The 24,421-nt window shown below is 42.6% G+C and overlaps 1 protein-coding gene across 1 annotated transcript in view; it reads right to left on the bottom strand.

The window, feature by feature from the left end:
* Positions 1–23,997, bottom strand: part of SWAP70 (switching B cell complex subunit SWAP70) — a 35,462-nt gene extending 11,465 nt beyond the window's left edge. Inside the window, exons 1-4 of the mRNA XM_057369729.1 lie at positions 23,838–23,997; positions 15,800–15,940; positions 10,790–10,963; positions 1,925–2,152 (exon numbers count right to left, since the gene is read on the bottom strand). Coding sequence (XP_057225712.1) covers positions 1,925–2,152; positions 10,790–10,963; positions 15,800–15,940; positions 23,838–23,936 — 642 coding nt within the window. The 5' untranslated portion in view covers positions 23,937–23,997. The remainder of the gene's footprint in view (positions 1–1,924; positions 2,153–10,789; positions 10,964–15,799; positions 15,941–23,837) is intronic.
* Positions 23,998–24,421: the final 424 nt, after the last annotated feature.

The following is a 24,421-nucleotide window of genomic DNA, read 5'->3' as shown; positions in this document are numbered from 1 at the left end:
CATGTCCAGAGCCAAGGCCATGCCTATTCCCATGTGCCATCCCACTCCCTTGCTCCAAACCAGGAATGCACAGAGAAACAGCTTTTCTTTGCTGCCTCTGTACTTGGGGCTGAGCTMAGAGTGGTTGCAAGGCCATGTGAAGGACTCCTGCAGCTTCAATCTTTCATGTTTTGCACTCTAAGTTACAGCCAGAGCTTTTTTCCCTTCCTGAAGCAATTTTCCCCAAATTTGCTTCCAAAGCCAGATCAGACTAATATCTTTCCCTCAAATTTCTGCAAAACCTTCATCTATTATTTCAGTATCAGCTGCTTCTCATCTTCCAAGAGCCCACTAAGAGTTCTTGAAAAAGCAGGAGCTTTTTCACAGCAAAAACCACATGAAAAACACATTTTTCAGAATGCTACCACAAATTTAACGATTGTTGCTACCCTCCACAAGCCTTTGAGATCCAGGATGCATTCAATAAAAAGGGTAGCATGACACTTGGGTTACAAGACCATGTATCATGTATCATTAATTAGTATCTTGTACCTTGAAGCAATTATATGATTTCTGCCATAAACAGGAGATTCTGTGAATCAACAAGTTACCAGGACACTGAAATCACACAGAGAACCCTGCTCTCCACTGGGCCAGTAATTGTCCAAACTACCCAGGAGGTGCTGAGCCAAATCTTGGCACAAACTATTTTTAACCATCAAGGAACTGTTCAAAGGAACTCAGACAGCCTTGAGAAAGAAGCCCAGGCATCAAGAGAGGAAAGAAAGGAGACACAAAACAAAACACAAAAAAATATGCAGGGGAAGACACACAGTGAAGTATCAAAACTGAAAAGAAACCTGATTTCTTCGCAAGTTTTAAGTAGGACTGATCTGACACTGGATAATTTATTTTTACAGTATCAAACAGCAGAATGACTTCACTTTGCCCTCAACTGACTTTATGAGTGTGTGTCCCCAGCCCTCACCTCCCAATAGGCAACCAGCAGTTAACAAAAATAGACTTTTGCATTGTTCTGTAGGTATTCTGAAAGAATTTCCTGTGCCAAGACTTTCTGATGGTTTTTCAGAGCAGCTTAGCAAAGCCTGAMAAAAAAAAAAAAGCCTTTGTTTATGTCCTCACCAGGAAAACAAAGATGAAAAAAATTCTTTTGTCAGGTAAAAGTCAATTTTTAACAGCTCTGTAGGTAAACTCCACTGTGACTTTTCAGGTCCTTGTGGTACTTCCAATTCCCATGAAAGAAATGCAGTTTTAAAGGCATTCCTAGAGTGATAATCCAGCCATGGAAATCCGAAGAAAGAAGTCTGCTTAAGAATACAAAGGCCAGCATGACTTCCAGAGTTTGAGTGCAGGTAAATAGGTTGTCAGACATGTAGCCTGCCAAGCAGAACAAGGAGGGAGAGCCCTCTGGAGCTCTTCCACACCTTTTTGCCCTGTTGAAGCAGGGCAACTTAGAAGCCAACCTTTCAGCTGGACTGGAGCAATACCCTGGTTCAGACCCACTTGTTTGAATACAGAGGTGGTCACCAGCACAGCTGCATTTCCTACAACATAACTGAAATTACAAGAAATCATTTCCAAAGATTGAAAAGCTGTCACCAGTTAAGAACTGAGAGCATGATGCAGCAATTCTATCAACTAACATGCAGCTGATACCAGTGTAAAAAAGGCCATAAAGAAAGTCAGAGCCCACTTCTTTCACTTTCTAAATTTTTCACTTTCACTCATTCATTCATAATATTGAAACAATTACAACAATCTGAATAGCTTTTATAAAAATAAGCTCATATTAAAAAAAACAGATAATTTACCTAATTTCCTCTTTCTCATCATTCAATAAGGTAAAGAAATGTAAGTACAAATTGAACATTTTCTAATAAATGCAACAAAACACTCTAAAACATTACTTCTCTGTAGTTCATACCTGCTTGAGTACATCTAGTATGAGCTCATTAAAGACTTCGTTGATTGCCATGGACACTGTCTGCTTGTCCATTCCTTTACTGAACTGCCCACTTCCGATGAGATCGATCAGCTCCCACGCAGAGAGACCCTCTCGACTGGTGTTGAGAGCAATCTTGTAATGGTCAAACTGCTCTTGCTGCCAGCCTGCTCCCATTGCTTCCGTGATTTTTTTAAGCAAATATTCAATCTATGCAGAAACACAAACAGAAACCCATCATTTGCAACAAGCATGGAAATGAAGTGTTTCAGAGCTATAAACTAAGCTTCTCCAAAGACTCTCATTACAGCGATATTCCTATGTTCACATGTAGGCCCCTAAATGTAGGTTGTTTAATCAACAAAGGTTTTAAACTCCTGTCTCAGCTAGACAGCCAAGCCCATCCCAAAGCTACTCTCTTCACAGTAAAACACAGAATTGAACCTGACAGCCTCATTTAATATTTCAGATTCCTACTGAACACATGGGACCTTCCCCTGTAACAGTTTCCCAACTGTGATGACTGAAACATGAGAAAGCAAGATGTTTCAGAAAGGAGTCTTGTAAGACAAAAAGCAAACAATTTTTTTAATTAAATAAATAGATAAATAAATAACACCAACTCAGGAAAAAAAGCCTGGACAAAGAAATTAAATGAAAAACTGTCAAGGTATGATCTACACCTGACCCCTTTTCTGTAGCTCTCAAGCACTCCATTCTGGATACAATCCCCACACAATCAAGAGAAATAAAAGAAAAAATCTTTCATGTCTGATTTATTTTTCCCAAATAAATTATCCTTGTCTTTTATTCTTTCATCACTCTGTAACCATTACCATGCACAGGGACAATAGCAATAGCACCATGTCCCAGAGACAATTTAAGAGAGAACACTCTGGAGTGAACCTTTCCTCTAAAGAAAAGGCTTTCAGCAATCCCTTACCGCTTATATGTGATGCATTTTTCTGGCTGAAAGGAAAAAAAAACCCAAACTGTTTATCTGACAAACAAGGTGGCTGCAGGGCACAGAAAAAAAATGAGTAACTGTTAGATATTGAACCTTCAGAACCTTGTACACACACACAGACACACACAGACACAGACACACAGACACAGACACACACAGACACACACAGACACACACACAGACACACACACACACACACACACACACACACACACACACACAACGCCCGGGGAAGGGGAAACTGCCGGCCGCATGCTGGGAAAATGGCGGCTGGCCTTGTCTAGGGGAGGAAGGAAAGACCTCGCACGACGGCTCGGGGGAGAAAAAATACAGAGGGGAACTTGGTGAACCTCCGCTGTTGGTCTCCTCTTCGCAGCAGCCAAAGCTGGTGCATTTGGAGTCCTTCCTTTCGTTGGTTCAGCTTCTCCCGAGATCTGGGCCGAGATGGGGCGTCCCCGCAGCGTCCCCGCCGGTCCGCACCCACCGGCTCCCGGGATTGTCTGATCCCCGACCAAAAGCCAAACCGAACAGTCCAAGAAGAAACAACAGAAGCCACCGAAGAACTGCTACCGCAGTCCAGGGAAAACTGCCTAAGCTAACACCAAGCTAGCTAAAGCAACACAACAGCCCTCGGGAAGCCGAGCACGCAGAGCGAGAGCTTGAGCAAAGCCCTCCGCGTAGCTCCCCCGGCTCCTGCGCTGCCCCCGGACCCAACTTAAAGCTACAGGACCCGTTTCTGGGCACAAAGCAGACGATTAGTAATAAGAGTATCGTCATAAAATCACCCCAAGACGCACCGTTACACTAGTCAAACACAAGAATGAAAAAGAGACAGAAGGCTGAGGTTCTTCATGTTTTTTATGTTGGTTTTAAACTCATCACTGTTCATTTGCAGTATTTTAAATTAAGCCCATCTACAGCTTTGAGCACGTGCACAATACTTTTAATGACTCCTTAAACAAAAGAATTTGTGAGGACCTTCTTGCTACAGCTCAGAGTTACCTTTCAGTCGGTCTTGAGCACACACGAGTCTCTACACAAGGATTCTGGAGTACAAAGGAATAAAGAAGTGGTTTTGTCCCCCTGTACATTTCACCACAAGGATCCCAGGCCTCAAGGTTCTGATGCAGCACACATGCTAATTTGGGAGCTGCTGCTTCTCTCTCCTACAACTGGCGCAGACAAATCCCTTCCTTTCCCTCATGGCTATGGTCAGGAAACACAAGTGTGTAGCAGAACAGTAAATTACCAAATTCACCCTCTACAGATCGATGCACTTTTCCTACTATTTCAGCTCAGGGACTCTCTTGGTCTCAGCCCCTACTCCAGCAGCACAGGATAGTGCTACAGCAAAATGGAGAAGCTGCAAAGCTGCTGCACTGCCAAGAGGAAAATTCCTGCTCCACTGAATGAACCGGAAGTGCATACACCTCCAAGACGTGGCTGTCATATCCTCCTGAAGTCTCCCTTAGGAGCAGACAGGCCAGCCCGGCACAGAATATGCCTCCAGAAGTTGTAGGGAGCATTGCTTTTCATTTCAGCTTCACCAAGTAAGAAAGACACTTCTGTATTTTTTAGCTCCTCATGTAGTTCTTACTAGCAAAGATTATGGTCTAACAGAGGCCTCTGCAGAAGTGGTGCTCAAATTCACACTCTAAAAAATGCTTTGCTTATTTTCACTCTCCAAAATCCTTACGTTAAAAAAATAATTCAAGGCTTTCAAGCATTGACTACCATAAATCCTCAGTACTCAGTTAAGGGCAGGAAGCAGCTTACTTCCTACTCCAGACAAGCTCTGCAGAAAAAAAAAAAAAAAAAAACAACCAAAAAAAGCCTCCACGGCACGCAAGTACAGAAGCACTGCAAAGTTCTTTCAAAGCAAACCTCCTAAAACCTTGATTTTTACCCACGTTCAAAACACATTCTGTCACTCTGCTCATTCCCTTTGAGCAGCATCAGTTCTGAACTATGATCCTGGACTTTTGCTGGAAGGAAAGCTGAATAACTCTGGCTTAACAGGGCAGATAATATACCTGCCAAAATGCTACACAGTAATAATAATTAAATTATAAATTAAATTCAACTAGATAATTAAAAAATATGAATTCTAACTTTAAAATGCATTGTTCCAGGATTTCACAACCTCTTACAGTGCTTGAGGCATGACATTCTCAAATTCTTTATAGTAATTATCTCAGAGTACTAGGACTCCCTTGCAGACAATGGAACACACAAAAAGAGCATACCTGAATATWTTTTCCCCATTTTTGCTCAAGACATATGAATAAAATGTGGATCAAACTAATGATCTGAAAATTAAGTAATGCAAAGCTCTTGGCTAGTACACGTTATCATATAATACACTAAAAAGAAGCCAACATGTTTTCTTTAATGTTATTTGTACACATTTTACCTTATTTTGATTCCTAGAATAGAATTAACCATTTAAATCTGTTAACTTCCATCTACCAGTCACTTACATGACCACAAATATCTTATAATCCCACTAAAGTACATAAAGTATTCATTACTTTAAACTACAGTAACTCAACTGAAAAATTACCTGTGCATCTGACAATTCAATTTCTAAAATTCTTTTTAAAAAGTTTCAAGGTTTATCTTGAATTTGGTTAATTACATGGCTAATCAAGGTCCCCAGAAAAAGTTGATCTAATATATGTGCTCAACAGGAAYAGTGACTGTTGCACAGTATGGATATGGAAGTATGAGGTAAATACAAAGAAATAAGTTGCACCAGTGTGACAGCAAATAGAGACCACTCCACATATGCTCAAATGAGGAACCTCTGAGAGCAAGTGACATTTCCCCTCCTCCACAGAGGCATGTCAACACAGCAAGTAACTGACAAATTAAGTCTCTTGTCTCAAATAAAACCTACTCTTGTGTTTTAACAGCAATGCTGAAAAGCAAAAGTGAAGGGACGTTTTCTGCTATTCTGATGGGACCTTGCTTTCAGGTAAAAAATACGCAAAATTCAAGTGCAAAAATACCAGGGAGTTGTCAACACTACACACACCAGTAAGGACCAAGTGGCTCCACACTACTAAAAATAGCATCCATCTCAAATCAACAGAAACTTTTCAGCTAGAATTTTGCCAAGAGAAATAAAAAGTAATATAAAGAACAGAGCTCTAACATGGGCCTGTTTGGGAGCTTCTTTCAGAGGGCACTTTCTTTTCCCTGTGTTTCAGTGTCTATTTGCTTTTCTTTTCCAGGTACTCCTTCTTCCATAGAGAATTAAGTATCACAGATTTTTCACACATTTTTCTGATATGCAAGTGGGTCTCTTAGAATAAAAAAAATCATGCCAAGCAGGCCTTCATGCCCAGCAGAGCACAGCAGACAAGGGTATTCTGGTTCACAACTATTCATATAAGGTGTGTGACATTAACAGAGCAAGTCTCATAACTCTACTCACATTGTATAAAATTGTGTGGAAGTGTATGCTACTGGCAACAGCCATGAAAGCAATCATATCCTCTCTCACAGTCATTATCAATGCCTTTCTTTCATTCCATCAGAGTATCACTTAAATATAAGTCAAATATTTGTTTCTTCCTTTCCACCAGCAAAACTGTGTTCATTATCCAGTGTAAGGCACTACCTTATTTCTTTTTTCAAAATTAAATCAGTATTAAGTGTAGTAAAGGTCAAGTAAAAAAACAACTTGCTACATGAGCTGAAAACTGTATTTCATGCAGCAATCAAGGAAGAAGTCAGTGAAATGGGAAGAACTGATCAAGTCTTCAGAGACTACAAATCTTCCTATGCTCTGTCATCAAGTTTTAGAGCTCATGGGTCAATTAAAACCCCATGCAAGCAGCTTTCATTCTCTTTATGTCAGTTTTGATGTTATTTCTGAAGGGCCAAGAGTCAATTCCCAGTATTTCATTCACTGTTTCAGTTTCTGGTACTAGATTGCAGAACAAGGAAACAAATATAGTAATAAAAAAACACTTTTTCTTAAAAAAATCCCTCCAGAAGAATCACCACTGGATCAGATTCTCACCTCCTCAGGCTAAGAAAACATCACCTAATTTTCAAATGCACAAAAAGCCACACAAGGGTTGGTCCTCTTAGGAGGATTAGAAATGCTGTGTGTTAATACAGTTGAAGATTAGAGGGCAAGTGAAAAATGACTGTACAAATCTTTCCTCATGAAGCCAAAAGTAGCAAATATGTTTGGCTTATTTGAAACAAGTGGTGAACATTGGATTACAAAACTGAGTATGCAGCTTGTAGTGTATCTGTGAGTTTCACCATGAACAATGGCCCAGAAACACAACTAACCACACACCACAGCTCTCGGGAGATAAAGCATTCCCAAGGCTGCAGTCACATGCCCAGAAATAAGAAAGGGGAAGTGTCTGAAAACCTTCTTTATAAAACAGAAAATGTCTRGTTAAACAATACCAAGACACACAAATGAGTCTGTAACAAATAAGTGAATTGCAAGGAAAGGTCATGTCAAAATAGAAATATTTCTCCTCTTATGGCTTCAGTTCTCTCCAACTTTTTTCCTTTATTTTATCCTTCTCATGGAAGAGATAATGACTGCAAGAGCTGAATGAAACACACACTTGGATATCTGCATCCAAGATGATCTAATGGGAAATACTGGCTGTGGGGAGGGGAAGGAGCTGTCACACAGGCCCCGCATTCTGCCTTGGCACATGAGCACCTTTGCAAAATAGACATTCACGGATCTCTGCTCCTTCCCAGCTGTCCCAAGTGCTCTCAGCTGCCCACCAGTAGCTAGCAGAAGGAACATCGGAATGCAGGGCCGTCACCAGCTGTGCCCAGTGCTCCCTGTAGCCATCAGCTCCTGTCTCTGTTACCTGACTTCTCCCCGTAACACAGACAGATCCTCTCAAGCTTGAAGTCACATTCCAAAACTGCACAACCCAACCCAATCCATTCCCCATATTGGGTTTTACAAACCTGATTTCCCTCAAGTGCAGGACTGACATCCCTGCTTTCAGAGCAGGTGAGGAGCACAGGCCACTCATTGCCTCTGGCTTTCAGACTGGTCTTTGCTAAACAAGCAACTTCTGGCCCTTGTGTCACCTTCGCCACTGCTTTGAAATTCTCTCCTGATAACTGCTTGCCTCACTTTGCTCTTTCTAAGGTTCTTCTCAGCCTGCACCTCTGATTCCTTTCCAAAGTAGCCTCTTTTCCCTTCTCTGGATGAGCTGCAGCACATTCCCCATTTGCTGCCCATTCAACACTTGGGCGGGGAATCAAGACTACACTTTGTAGCTGGGGTAACAGCCCCACCACATTCAGCTGTCTAGCAGGAAAGGCCCAGCACAGGAAAGGTCCAGCAAAAGCACGTGACATGGGCAAGAAGGAAGGACAGCAGCTTCAGTATTTAGTCAGCACTGTGCAAATAAGGTGAAATAGCACTCAAGYAGAAGGCTTTCCCAGATATGAGATATGAAATCCATGAACTGACTGCAGAAACCACTTATCTCATTTTAAAAATTACAAAAAGAAAAAGAGGGAATTCAGACTCCCAAGCAGGTCTCTAYGAGCAGCTCCTCCAAGGAGGAAGAAAAGGCATCCTTATGATGATACATATGTAATAACACATGAAATTTTGTTAATACATTCACTGGAGATGTAAGAAGTCTTGCCATCCACAAGGCAGGATGCAAAAATCTTCAAGGGATCACCCTTCCAACCTGAAAGTATGTGGCAAGTTTCTCAGTTACTTATACAGTGGAAAACAAATAAACAAACAGTAACAATGTGGAAGGGAGGGAGGAGGGGAAACATCTGGATCCCACAAAAACAGCTGATCTTTAAGCCAGAAACTGCAGTCAATTGTGTGTTGCAATATTCTCCAACAGCGATAAGAGCAACAGTCAGGCAGGGAAGGCAAGCCTGCTCCCTGGGTGGGAAGCTGCAGTCACACACTAGAGGTTTACATTGCTCTCAGCAAAATATCGACATCACAGAATTGCAGCGCTTCCATCCCCCCTCTCCTCTCTTCTTCACTTTGTAAAATTTCCCTCACTTTATATATGCAAGCCATTTGTAAAAAAGGCAGATATGAAACATCCAAGAAAAAGCAAAACTGACTGAAATTAAGACTTTGCATATTTACTTTGGGAATTCTGTGCAAAGAGTAGACGAGTAAATGCAAAACTTTCCAGAGGCACAGAGAACCTGATGCAGGACCACTGCAAACCAGAAAGGAGTGTGTTCAACAGAGAGCATTCCTCCAGTAGCTGATTACATTACCTGTGTGGTCTGAGTGAAGGTACAATGAATACAATGTACATGATAAGAACAGAGCTTTTCTTTGTCAGTCAGGCTCTGTAAGCTTTCTTTAAACAAATTGCACAATTTAAATCTTGCTGTAATCAATGATATGCAGACACAGATCCACAGTAAGAATTGTAAAAATAATCCAACTAGATGAGCAATATAGGCCAACCCTGGACATTAAGGATGGAAGGAAAGCAAACAGCAGCACATACAAAATCTGGACATTTGGAAAACCTCAGTTCAGTGCTGACTCCACAGCACATCTGCCAACACACAGACACATTGTGATTACCTGGCAGCAGCTACAGACAGCAGCACAAATCTGGCACTTGCTTGGTAGAGGAGGAGCAGGGAGCAACACCCCAGAGCTGGCAGGTCTGAAGCTTTTGACCATGCCAGCAAGTCAGGAAATGTGAAATGTCTGCCCACAGGTAAGCCACGCTTGACGGTGGGGARCATACTGACAAACCAGAGACATAGATTTGAGTCCCAGTTTTTAGTGGCTCTGGCTACCAAAGCTGTCTTCACTTTTATAACCATGATCCTGTTTCCCAGAACCAACAGAAATAAATGGGAAAGTAAGCAGGAAGATTGTCTCATTTCTCATGGGAATGTGGCATGCCAGGTAGGGCCCTGACATGAGCCAGTCAGGCAAAACCAGAAATGTTGTACAGAGTGAAAGTCTCCTGCTAAAAAGTGAGTGAGCAAGCAAAACTGAACAGTTTATTTTGATAGGAGAGTTATCTGCACTTGAGGGTTTGGCACAACACCTTGGAGTCCAACAGTTATGTTGTTAGTGGCATGTTCATCAGACAGTTTTGATCCCTGGCTGTTCAACAGTTTGCAAATATTTATTATTCAGTCCTCCAGTGCTGAACTGAAAACCACTGGGATTTGCATACACAGTTTTGCAAGGGTTTATTTATACCAACAGTTCTGTTATTTCTGCTTCTTTCCACACCCGTCCCAAAGGGGAGAACAGTGGAGATACTGAAACCTTGCTTTAGGGTTAAAATACCTATTTGAGGGCTGCTGATACTTGTTCATAAATTGAAAGTAGAAAGAGATCCCTCTGGTATTTTCCTTCATTTCAAGAAAGAGTGTTTAGGGGCTGGCTGGTTTGGATCAGAAACCGACTATATCAGGAAAGTTTGGATTGTCCTTTTCATCAGGAGGGTGACTTGAGACTGAAATCATCTTGCAAGTCACAGTAACACAGAGCAGAGGAGGGGAATTTTTCTTTCAGAATCACACTAATGTATTGACTTTGCAAGATTTTAACCATCTATAAGCAAGTGCAGTGATTAAAGACCACATCCATGCATGTCCTGTTTATCCTGTTTAATCCAGGCTGTTTAAATGACAGACAGAGCTATCCATATCTCAAGTATCCTGTGGACATCCCCATATATGCACCCTGGAAGATAGAGAAATGCACCTGAGGCTTTACAATACTAAAAGAGGGGAATAATTGTTTTAAATTAAGCAATATTTTCTCTTAAATCTCTAGAGAGTACCACACTAACATAGTTCAATTGGGACATTAGGCAAACTGGTGTTAAATAACTAAAGTTTTTGTTTCTTACCTCCTCAGGTACAATGATTAAAGGGTATTTGTCCTCTGACAAGAAGTTAAAAATAACCCAGACTTTAAATGCATCTTCATCGCTAATCAGCAAAGGACTTTTAGAGAGGTTCTTTTTAGCACAGAGAGTCCAGCACATCCTGTTGAATTCAACTTTGTYGAAGTTTCCTTGAACCTAAAGAGAAGAAATTGAACAACAAAGAAATTGATATGAACGAATGGCAGACGAAGTTTATCAGGCTACATGACACAAAAAGCAGTGAGAAAATTGTAGTTTGCACAAAACATCAGGGCTCAAAAACAGCACTGTAACAACCTAGTCTGCTTTCCTGCACAGGGTCAAATAAAGAATTTCTCCCAGCAAAACTGACATCCAACCTCCAATTTCTGGTTGACTTAATCACGCCCTGACTTTGTGGGAAGGATGCTATACTGCACTCTGTTTTTCCTCTAGCAGATCAGTGTTAGCTTCCAAACAGTCTCCAGAACTGTCTTAGTTCCAACTGCCCTCCTATTGCACCAGCTCACTGAGATTTTATATAGGAAATTTGGAAACCAGAGTAGCCAAATCCACATGTGAATATACTAAAAGTGATACTGGAACAACAGCTGGGAAAGACCTTTAATATGTTTTTTACCTCCCATTACTCAAACTAACTCTTGTAGGGTATTCATAAACACAGAGTATTTTCTTCCTCAAGTGTTAATCCACTTAAAACCTTCTACTTTTCTCAGACTTGCAAATCTTAACCTCATTGATACAAAAATCCCTCTTGTTTTCATTATCCTTTATCATACCTAGCAACTGCACCTACCGATCTGTGAATTATTTATGTATGCAAGAGCTTTAATTTCCTCTGTTTTCTTTTTAAACCCCCATTTAAGTTATACATTAAATCCATTTATTATCTCCCCACAACTTAGCAATGATATTTCTTTGCCACAGTGTAACTGATAAAGGTATGTTTGACACTGTAATGGAAACCCCTTTGAGATTTTGGAAAGCATGTCTAAAAACCAAGTTYTTGTACCTCTTGTGGTAGTGAGACCAGTAATGGTCAGTGATTATTTTTGTGATAAGCCAAACCACAGATCTTAGATGTTTGAGGAACACCAATGCAAACTTTATGATTTCCTATCCAGCCTGGTAAATGGTCATATAGAGTGGAGGGTGACCCACACTGGCTCAGTCAGTGACAGAGCAGAGAAGCTGATGTACTGATGTGGGTCAGGGAAAAAGAGAAAATAAGGTAAAAAAGGAAAAGCAGACGTATACAAGAAACCAATGACAAGAACAGTCTCCAAGCGTGAAAGTGAGACTGTGAAAGAAAACCATAGACTTTGAACATTTGCAGAGGCCACCAACATGAGTGGAAGATGCAAGAGGCTACAGGCTAGAGCTGTCCTTTGAATAAGATGGAAGCTGTAGGAGCCAGAGCTCAGCATCTACCTTGTTTGCACAAGAAACATGGATTTTAAATGAAACACTGACTAAATAAACAAACACCCTCTGGATGGTGGGGTAGAAGCCAGGATTCCTTCTCCTTCGTTTTATTCACCAGCACTTCACTCCTTGGCTACTCTTCCTATGGTTTTTCTGCCTGTCCTCCCCACCCTGCCCAATGAAGCTTGACTTCTTTAAGTGCTTTTTCCTCCCACATGATGAGCAGTTTCACCTTGGAAATGTTCTAGTGGTTATGGTACTCCTGAGGAAGACGCCCAGGATGGGAAACCTCCTTTCCTATTGGCCACCACCTGGCAAGCACTCCAAGCACTGTTAATAAGGTGGGACTGCCCTCTGAGTGACTCATGCTTTAAGTCATAGCAGCAATCCCCTGTGACCACGGGGTGATGTGTGGAGAAGGGCTCTGGCTGGAATAAAGGCAAATGCATGGGTTGTTCTACAACAGCAAAGCCAGACTGCAGCGCTTCAGACAGTTCTGTCAAAGCACCGGTCACGTGCAGCATGTCCCTGCCACCAGGACTGTGCAGCAGTCAAGCAGAAGGTTTCAGAACCATTTTGGCACAGGGGAATAGGTTGCACAGTCTCAGTGGTCCCTCCTTGAAAATGAAAGTCCATTTGTCAGAATCTAGACAGTTCTGAAATGGATTTTGTGGGGAACACGTGACATCCAGAACAGAGACACTGATTAGGATTTTTTCAGGATAATAATTACATCAGCACACAAGCCCTGGCTCTMCCAAATAACAGTTCCAAAAATATAACAGGCATTGGTAGTGTTACTTGCATTCATGAAGTTTTCTGGAAGATGAGATAACCTGAGGTTTGAACCATGTCCTTCTTTGTCCCCCCCACTATGACTCTTCCTTGCTCTAAATAAGGCCTGCTGTAAAATACCACTGTTGCCATCATTTAAAAGGAAAAATTCTCAACTAGTATTTAAAGATGTACATTGTAAATAACAGAACCTGCTAAAATACAGTTAAGAAACCAAGTAAAACAAATTATGAAGATATTATATTGACAAATGACAGTTCCCTCCTGAGGGAGCCACTTACAGAACAAGATAGACATTGTTTCAGATGCAAGAAAATCCTAGATACATCTATCTCCTAGTAACAAGATGCCTAACACTAGAAATCATCAATTAGGCAATACTAATTATTCAAACTATTTACTGAAATTATCTATGTGGATAAAGAAAATTAGTTGCAACCAATGTACCTCACTTAACTATCTTGTCTTTCTGGACAATTGTCCCTTAATGAATTCTTGGTTCTACATAAAGAGGCTTTTTTGCAGGGTAAGTCAGCACCAAAAAATAAAAAGCTAGAACTGCATTTAAGAGTACAACAGAAGTTATTTCCAAAGGTTACCAAGTTTCCTCAATAAAATTGTAAGTCACTGTTATGTATCTGTTTTAAAAGAAATTTAAGAATTCATTCTTTAAATAGTTTATGAATGTCTTAAAGCAAAACATCTTGAGATCAAAAAACCTCTCCTGAGCCAGTGGCTCTTGCTCAAATCAATTAATACCATAAGATGTATGACTGGAAATTCCTCTGTATTTTGGATATAAAATATCACTCCTTCTTTAGCAGCTTTGCTTACTAGAATATACTACCAGCAATTTTTCTACTAAAATCTAAAAGAGCAGATTACGCCTTGGAAAAATGAAGAAGGAGTTTCTTGTTTGCTTTTTTTGCTTGTTTGTTTTAAACAAAGGAGACATGCTATGAATCAGTGACTTCATCCCTCTGCGTGTTGTCTTTTGGCACCGATGAAAAGTCATCCCTAAAAGAAGTCACAGTCAAGATTTTTCCTATCCAAAAAGAGAGCCTACTGTCAAAACAAGTTCACTAATTTTCTTGTTTACAAGTCTTTAGTCAGGATTAAATTACAGGAATTTACAGGTAATTTAATTCTGTTCCTTACAATTTCCATCTTTTAAGATTAACTGATGATATGGGTGTATCAGGCAATCACTGGAGGCCAAATCAGTGTATGAATAAAACAACAAAAGGAACTGCACACAGTCATGCTCTTCCCTTTCATACCTACCTCCTTACATAGCCAGGTCTGTCATACTCAGATAAAAGAGTTACTTAAATGCAGTTTTGCTCTTCATTTCCATAACTATTCTCCCTATAAACACCSTTTAACAATAAAACATTTTTATATTTGAAAAACCCATACCTATCTCTTTTGGGTTTTCTTTATTTAATGGCTTGTTACTGCCTACAAAGAGTATTAATCCACTGTGGCTCAGCCTCTCCCACTGCCATCCTTTGATCAAAATAAATTAAGGCCTTTTCTTTTTCCCAGAATTTGTGTACAAACTGCTTGGTCTCCCTTGAATCTTATAGGAGCTCAGACAGCCAGCATGAAGAAGAAATGAGATCAGAACTCCTTAGGGACAAAACAAGATTCTTCAGCATCAAACCACCAAGACATTAATGAAGTACCTAACATGTATTAAAGGCTAACCACTCCCAATCAAACAGGACACTCCTGGGGTGTCTCTCATACCTAAGACTAGAGAGGCAGAGGAGCTGTAAGTCTGACATAGACATAATATATTTCTACTGCTTCCAAACTTCCAGACTGCATTATATCTATCACATTTTTCACCACTATTAAATGAAGGAGCAAAAATCAGCAAATGGGGCTACGAATTTGCATCATCTGCAACTGCTGCACTGCAATTCTCAGCAGTACATTACTTCAGAAGCTTATCACATACTAAAAGAGAGCAAACAGCTCTGTATCAGCCACAGGATCAAAGTTTAAGGGTTTCTGGGTTGGCCCTCAAGTAAATGGGTGGTGTTGAAGCTGGTGCTTCCACTATCATGTAAGCTGCTTTTGCTGTCCAGTCCAGGACCTGAACAGAAGGACTCAGAAGAAAAGCAGGGAGATAGTTGCTTAGGTTTTTTTAGCTTTCAAACCCAGTGACTACCTATTCATAATGGAGAGGAGAGRAGCGGGAGTGCTGCTGGCTTTCCAGAGTTTCTCCTGAAGCAAGGCATAACGGGAGATTGAAGAATGCTAGGACATGAAAGGAAAGAACCTGCATGACAAAACTTCACTACACTCCCTAATGTCACACAGTGTAACTGTATGAAGGGATTGCCTTATTAAAACACCTTGTGAAGAACACTGAAGGTATTTTTGCCCTCTCTGTTTGCAAAGGAGTCTATGACTATTCTGTTATAGCTGTAGCATAATCTGTGGCTCCCAGACACTTTCAGATAAATTCAAGCTGAGGTGCTTTATTGGTATGAACACAGTCCGGCATGAATGCAGCTTAAACGAGGGCCAGATGTAATAGGAAATGGAAACCAAGGAGAGAAGAGGTAGAGAACAGTGCACCCTTCCATTTTTAGGCACAGATTCTCCAGAGTAACTGCCCCATGATGACCTCACAGGGTCACACTCCCAGCAGTGTTTTTACACCAGCACCAGCTTCCTGCACACTCCCGTTACTGCAAAGATGCTCTAACAACAGAAGCTGATTCAAGAAAGCACAGAACACAAGAATTCAAAACTTACCTTTTCCAAGATGAATTTGTTTAGATAAGGCATATAACCCTGATTGGAGACCGGTCCTTCATCATCATCCCTAAAGTGTTCTTCCAAGGCCACTGGATCATGGGGAACATTTAACACTGTGCACAAGTTGTGAGAAAGGACCTAAGGACAGAAGAGAAACTAGTGACATTGCTGTCAGCCTCAACCATGGTGTGCTCCCTCCAGACTAGACCTGTCACTCCAAAACCATGCGCAGAGCGACACTTTGATGTCACCACAAGTTCTGTCCCACGAAGTTTTGTGAGAAAACAAAACATAACCAAAATTCAATTGTTTCAGAGAGTTGCATGTAACAGAAGCAATGGGAGCACAGACAGATCCAGCCCTAGAGAGTGACAAATGAGCTACGCAAGCTCCCCTTTGTACATATACACCCATGCAGCTGAAAACCAAGAAAGGCGTGCAGGAACACCAGAGTAATATTTACAGAGTGAAGTCAGATAGCTATCAAAACAACCACAAACACMTAGCCTTTGAAACGATAAATATTTATATTTAGTGACAACAAGTAACAAAGAATATGTAGCTTTAGCTTACAAAGAAATGACTATTCAGATTAAAGCATTATCTATGGATTTCTCTCATCTGCTTACTTTTAGGCTGCTTCTCAACATTGACCCCACGTTTCAGTCAGCAAAGAAAAATAACGTTACAGAAAGGGGAAGGATTTTAGGTGCGCTTCTCAAATTTTTATTTTCAAAACCTATTTGCATGACTTATGTTAAGAATTTGACAGCACCAGTACTCCTGTCTATGCTTGAGAAATTACCTTCAAGAAGAAACTACACACTTGACTAATTTTAAGGAAGTACGGAATTACTGAAAACTAATTGGTAGCCAGCACACCTCAACTTCTTCAGCTTGAGCTGAGCTTTGCACGCACAGATCAACACCTCGGTACCAACAGGAAGGCTGAGCGTGCGCAGCAGTGACTCCCAAAAAGCACTCCTGTGCCACCCGCACACTTCCAAAAAAAGGCAAAGCACCATCCCTTTTGCTGCTCAGAGTCTGGAGTCGGGTCAGACCTGTGACAGGCTGCCCACTGTATCCCAAGCACTGGGGAGCCCTCTCTCTTGGCATGACACAGAGCTGAGCCTCTGAAGAGTATGTACCACCTACATGAGCTGGATTAAGGATTTAACATCACATTCCCTGATATGATCTGCAAGGAAAAAATGTAACAAAGGCAAAAAACACACCTAAAACAAAACTATGCAGAGGTAAAACTCACTACAACTTTTGAAAAGATATGCTGCTAGTGGTATTTTTTTTAAATCAACAAGTACATGGAACAGAATGCAACTGACTTTAGTGGGTTTTTATAGAATTTAAAAAACCAGACCCAAATGATGCAAAGAGAAAGAAGAAAAAAAATGTGCAGAAAACTTATAAGCATGTCTGTTTAGGTGAATAGACATAAAGTGGTCAAAGACCGAGTAGCTGTAAAAGAAGAAGTGAAAGTCTGAAGTTGTCAAAGCCTAGGAAATCAAACCAATGCTACATATTTAAAATGTCTGGGCTTTCCCCCACCCATCCGCCCCGAGAAAAAAGAAAAAGTACATTTACTATTCTGATGCATAAGGAGACAGCAGAAGCTGAGTGTTAGCTAGCAGAAAATACTACAAAGCCCAAGATGTATATTCATTTCAGAGGAGAATTCCTCTCCACACACCTCCAAAGTTAAACTGGCTTTTCGAAAAGCATTCCATTAGAAATACTTATTTTCACTGATGGATTCTAACATTAAGGCATTAGAGCTAGTAAGGTGTAGAAATTTAAAAACAGTTAAACAACAGCATCAGACATAGCACAGCAAAAGCTGCCCTTCCCAAAGCAGCAAAAGAACATTTAGAAATTATCACATTTTATACCACTCTCCATCAACAGTATATTTCACTTCAATCTATCCTTATCTCTAACCACCACATCAGATCAAGTATTTGAGTCCATGTGATTTACATAGGGGGTTGGGGGAATGTACTATCATGTGTGTTTCCCCTTCTATTTAAGGCTTCTGTTGTTATTTATAGAAGCCTGAGGGATTCTTGAATTTCTGAGAGATAGAGATGATCACTATTTTCCAACCACACCATAGCTGCTAATATATAAGTAAAAAAATACTCAGCTAATAAAAATATTCTAAAAGCATGACTGATTTCAGCTTACTATCAAAGTAAATTAAACATCTCAATAAAATATTTTCTTATTGTGTCCTTTCTACATATTTCTCTTCTTTTTTTGAGCCTCCTTGCTGTGCTTGGGCTGTCAGAAACCTAGGTGATTTCCAAAAGTGAACAATTTACCAGGAAAGAATTCTACTTTCAATGATTTTCTAAGATCTGCCTTATCTGTGATCTCTCCTGTGCCCAGTGCTCTCTTTTCATAACTCAGGAAATTCCTCAGCGCCTGCCAAAGCCTGCCATTCTCTAATGTGGCCAAGTGCCAGCTGAATTCTTCATTTGCAGGGTAAGCCTGAAAAATTCTGTCCTGAGGTCTTGCTTGGTTTGGTTTTGTTTTTTAAATCACATTATTTGGACCAGAAAACATTCTATATTAATTAACAATAAAAAACAAACAAACAAACAAACAAACAAACAAAAAAAAACCAACTAGGTGAGCACTAGGTTAATTGGGGTACAAAAAAATCACCTTGCCTGGCAGAAGCTACATCAAACATTAGGAAGTTTTGACCAGTAAGGATTATTCCCCCAGTGCCCACAGGGTTTGTAGGCAGCTTTCTATTTTCACTTTCGTTATGTTCTGGATGCCATGTTTAACAATTTACCTTCATGACAAAGCCAACTCCTGCCCTAGCCCGGGGACCCATCTCTGCTGCAGCACATGAATACACTGAGGGTCCCCAAACTGGACTCTGAAACAGCACAAGCAGCCTGCATGGGGTTCCTGACAACAGGGCACTCCAGGCACAATTCCTTCATTTTCAAGGAAAAGTTTTGTAAGAAAGATGCCTAGTGGCATCCCATCTTTCCATGAGAACATTGAAGGTATTCTGGCTCCAAATACAAATAGAAACAAGCTGAATGCCAAATGTCATCACAGACTTTGGATTTGCTTTATTTATGACCCATTTCATACTGCTTAATCTTCAGGTCTACTCTGCCATAGCTGTTCCCCTTTGAGTTTCCATTTTCCAAAACTTTGAACACGTGTTGAATTGTTACCATCTGAGTAATTCCATTTAACCATGTCCATAAAAGTGATCTGCATTTCTACAGGGAGAGAGAAGATCGGCTAGACTACTTACTGCTCAGTGACAAAAATTTGGCCCAGATGACAGTGGGAGCACTACCAGGGCAGACTAATCCTGCAGCAGCTATTGTCAGCTTCTTTGGTAGTTTTCTCTTTTTCTTTTCCATCTTTTGGGGGGTCTTCCCCCTCCCCATCTCTTTTTCAGATTTTAAAATGTTGGCATCCCAGATCACGACAGCTCCATTCAGTGGCTTTGTGTGAATTCACTCCAAGACATTCTTGGCCCATTTCTCCCTGACATCCATGTCAGCAGCCAGCCAGCCAGCCAGCCAGCCAAAATAAGGCTACTCACAAGGCTACTTTGCCCTTTTCTTTCATGACTAGTGTTAAAGTAGCACCATATATGCCCCTTGTCCCAAGCACCAGGTCCTTTCACCCAGGGTACACCGTAAGCACACCATATCCCGCATCACCTCATCCCCCGATACAGCTTCCTTATCCACTCAGGTAGCAGAAACCCCATTTGGAGCCTCATTATTTAACGTCAGGGTTAGCACAGCAGCCTCTTTCACTGCAGGATGAGTATATTCCAGCCCAGGTTCCTGACACTTGTGCCCTTTGCTCACATCACCTCCCATTCCTTCCTTCACACCTTTTCCCCCTGGGCACTCCTACACCCCCTGTCATCACCATTTTCAATAGCTTCACCCTTCCCTTTGCCTTCATTATCTGCACAATCCCCCCTGGCCCCAGTCATTTACTGGTGTCAGCCTACATCTGTCCAGTTGCCAAGGAAATTGCAAAGAAATTCTGTCCTGTGGCTTCCGGCCCATAGGAAGAGCTCCTTGTAAACATATTACATGTACTGCACCTGTCTTCCACATCTTCCCTGAAACCAGTTGACAAAACAGAATCACAGAACCAATTAGGTTGAAGAGGACCTCTGAGATTATCAAGTCCACCCTATGACCTAACACTACCATGGCACTGACTGCCATGTCCATCTGTTCCTTGAACACCTCCAGGGACTACATCACCTCCTCGGGCAGCCCATTCCAACATCTAATCAATGCCCTGTGAAAAAAATTTTCCTAATGTCCAACCTAAACCTCCACTGGAGCAGCTTAAACTCTCATCCTGTTGCTGGTTATCGGGCAGAAAGAGACCAACCTGGCTCCAGCCTCCTTTCAGGCAGCTGTAGGGAGCCATAAGGTTCCCCCATGGAGCTTCCTTTTCTCCAGGCTAAACACCATCAGCTCCTCCTCATGGGATTTGTGCTCCAGACCCTTCACCACCTTTGTTGCCCTTCTCTGGACTTGCTCCAGCCCCTCAATGTACTTCCTAAACTGAGTGGCCCAGAATTGAACACAGCACTAGAGGTGTGGCCTCACCAGTGCCCAGCACAGGGGGACAATCACTGCCCTATCCTGCTGGCCACTCTGTGGCTGATACAGGCCAGAATGCCATTGGTCTCCTTGGCCACTTGGGCACACACTGGCTCAAGGACAAAGGTTAAAGAGGCAGCTGATGTGCTCGGAGCTGCTCCTCATAAGCACAGCGTCATGACTCTGTCATTTCCTAATGCTCCCTGTTTTAGTCTACAAGCTGCCCTAGCTTTCCTGGAAGAGCAGCATCCCTCCCTCACACCTCATCGACAGCATTCCTCATAGCTACTCTAACACACACATGTTGAGCCCCGTTGATAGCACCAGAGCAGGACCCTCTTGCCGTGAGTCACACTAATTTCCTACCACCCTCCACTACTGTACAAAGCCGATTGTCCGCCGGGGTCCTACCCACTCGGCACAGGCTCTCAACCCTGCCCCTGCCTCACTCCATTGTTCGAGGTCTTCCTCTCCGGGCAGACCATCCCTCTCAGCCCTGATTACACTATTCTTCCTCTTCCCGCAGGCCACCGACTTCTCATTTAGTGGAGGGGCAAAGCAAAGGTAAGAGGTGTAATAACCCTATAACACGCCAGATAGGAGAACAAACCCATATAAATTTTCTAAGCCTGACAAGTAGCTTTGGCCACGCAAAGTTATAACACAGGCCTGAATGAGACAGTATTTTCACAAGTGGCTCACCATACACATTTTGCAGRTATCATCCAGGAGCTGAAGACCCCAAGACTTAGAAAATCCACTCCATTGCAGTATATAAAACAAAACAAGAACAGCAAAGTAAGCCCACTGCCTAAGCAGAGACAAGTCACAAAGCAACATCTGGAAGAACTTCAGAGAGGGTGTAAAAACGAACTGGTGTGGATTCTTTCCAACATCCAATCACACACACACTACAAGCAGTTTTGCTGGCTGTCAAGTAGAACTATATTTAAAACCACACTGTTTCAAGATCCAGATGAAAAGTGGATTTAATGTTGACATCTTGGAGAAATTTTTAAAATAAGTTAATTTTTAAATTGCAGATTGCAAGAAAGATTAAATTCAATTTGAATGCAGAAAAGGAAGTATTTTCATGCAGCTTGTGCTGGAATCACAGCAGCAGCTGTAACTGCGTACACAGAACTTACACCAGAGCCTTGCTGTATCAGTGTTTGAATGTGCCAAAACACACACTGGCAAAACAATGACTGTGTCCAGCTTTAAAGGTGGAATTTAAGAACAGAATACACAAACGTTTCTGCTAATGTACAACAGAAGTATTTCTCATAGTATTTAAAGTTAATTCTTTGTTTTTATGGAGAGCTCAAAGATCACTGCTAGGCATAGGAACTAGAAATCACTGTCTTTAACAATCAAATGTGTTATACTTCTGTGCAACATGATGGCACCACCTTACACTGGATTACACCAAGATCCATTGCCAGTAAGTTTTCTTACTGAGGAGGAAGATTCCTCCATCTGCCATTCCTCCATTCCTCCTCTGCCATTCTCACAAAACAAATAGTTTTTATCATTTTTTTTAAAACAGTAGTTCCACTAAATTATTAAGCACATTTATCTAATGTCACAGATCTCTACTAACCGGCTGATCTCCAAGCACCATCTCTCCATTTTACAGAGTGCTGCATCTTCCTCATGGTAATGTGGATGAGAAACATTTCACTGTGAAACAACTTCTTAGGACAGCATAACACTATCTCTATCAGACAGGAACTTCTCTTTTGCTGTCCGACCTGCCCTGTCCRACGCATCCCTGTGGGGCTACTGCCACCATGCACAACTTTTATCCCAGCAGGACTATCAGTTTGAGAGTCATCATCTGCCACAGAAAGTCTATGTAAGAACACTCTATCCCTTCCTGCGTCTCCTGAAAACTACTTCTTGGTGGCCACAGGAGAAGGCACTTTCAGGCTTGTTTCTGAACTCCCAGATCCTCCACCTGACACTTCCGATAGGAGCCTTTATGTCACAGACAGAACTGCACAAACACACCCTGCTTTTTTTTGATGACACCAAGACAGCAGCTGTACCAGCCCACCATCAACCTGGCAGCTTCCTCAGCCATTTCATTCAGCCCAGCACATATGGATCACGAGAGGTTTTCCACTGTCCTACAAGACAACACATCTGCAGACACCCTCAGGTGAGTGCATGGAGCACACAAGGTGTAGTAGGCAGCATGACAGAAAAACACGATTCATATTAAAAGCAGGACAATTAAAAAAAAAAAAAAAGCTTCTCTGCAACCTATTTTAGTTAGTCCTGCATCACTGGAACACAAATCCTCATTTCCATTGACAGCATCTGTAAAAAGCCCGGGACCTGCACATTTTCAATTTAGGCTCACAGCCAGGTCTGGCACCTCGGCCCGACTCCTGCCCGTGGTCACTTCTGGCCGAGTTCAGCTCTCTCTCACAGCCCGATCACCTCAGCAAAAAAAAAGGAGAAGAGGAACAGGCTGCGTGCAATATGTTGCCTGCTCTGGACCCTCATTACATAGTGCTTAAAACAAAAGTTCATTAACGACCAGCCACGCTTGGAAATACCACCCATAGCACGGGCACAAAAGGCACAAAAGGCACAAATCTCGGCTAATTGCTGTGGCCTACGCAGCCCCAGCACCGAGCACGAGGACCCACAGTCTCGAATGTCAACAGGTGTTGCATTCTTATTCAAAATATTTATTTATGCAGATTCCTGCTATTATTCCCAGGCCAAGACGGTCCCATAAAGCAGGGCCAAGATGGGACTGGATTCAGCGAGCTGCCTGAGAACTCTTTTAAGAGCACAAACACTACTTCAGCGTATAAGCTAAGGAAAGAATGCCACAGTTGGAGCCTCTTGACTAATTCTCCTGTTTATATCCAAGTAAGAGGGCACTGTGGAACCTCTCTCTCCCCTTGGCAAGCTGTGAATATCACTCGGACGCAGCCAACCCCTATAGATGGGATCTTGTGGCTACCCCCACAAAAGATTTTGGCCAGAAAGGGTAGCAAGGACATGAGGTTGAAAGCGGACCAGAAGCACAAGGGTTTGTGCACTGACATCTCGGGGAGGACGGAGCGCTTGCCTGGGCAGAATGAAAATCAGCCTGCCCGGGCACCAGGACGGGTCCGCGCCAGCCGCCCGCGGGACGGAGGCGTCGGGGACCCGCGGAGACAGCGACGCCGCGGGACGAACCGCAGTCCCGCTGGGGAAAACGCGACTCACAGCGCCCAGGAGAGCCCCGAAAGAGAGTGCCCGTGTTCCACTCGAGGCGGTCGCTCCGGACAGGTCCCGGCCGGCGCCCCGTGCCGGCGGCGGAGGCGCCCGGCGGTGCCCGTCCGGGACGCGTCTGGCCCCTCGCACCCCAGCGGGGCCCGGCCCCGCTACCCCTCGCTTGCCTTGAGCTGAGACTTGGAAACCTTCCCGCTGCGGTCGAGGTCGAGGGCGGTAAAGGCATGCCAGATGGACTTGAGCAGCTCCTCCTTGAGCCCCACCATGGCCGGCGCGCTCCCGGCCCGCCGCCGCTGTGGCCCGGCCTGCGCCGGCCCCGGGGGCGAGGCCCCGGCTCGGCCCCGCTGACCGCCGCTCGAGGCGGGCGCGCGCGGCTCCGGGGCGGCGCAGCTCCCGCCTTCATAAGCTTTCTCTGCTGTGGCACTTCTGCTATTTATTCGTATTAGGAAACGCATGCGGTTAAATGGACAAGTGCAAGGTTTTGTCCCTTTCACTTTATTTCGGGTGGCTCGCTGTAACGTGGATGAATAAATTAACATTTGTCATTTTAGCATTCTCCAGTATTATTAAAATAGTGTTCAGGGTTTTCTCCTCAACTGAGAGAGTAAAGAAAGCGGTCTTGTCCTTGTGATGGGCCACTAGATAGATTTTCTGTGAGCTTATTTTGCAGAAAAGGACAATGTGTAAGAAGAGGTGAGAAATGGTGAGTATGGGCCAGGTATCAGAAGGTGCAAAACTTGACTGATGAAGG

This window comes from Malurus melanocephalus, unplaced genomic scaffold (genome assembly GCF_030028575.1).
Source record: "Malurus melanocephalus ecotype Western Australia unplaced genomic scaffold, MMel_1.1 scaffold_114, whole genome shotgun sequence".
Classification (NCBI taxonomy): domain Eukaryota; kingdom Metazoa; phylum Chordata; class Aves; order Passeriformes; family Maluridae; genus Malurus; species Malurus melanocephalus.
Note: the sequence above shows the minus strand (reverse complement) of the source record. Positions and strands in the feature narration are given on the sequence as shown.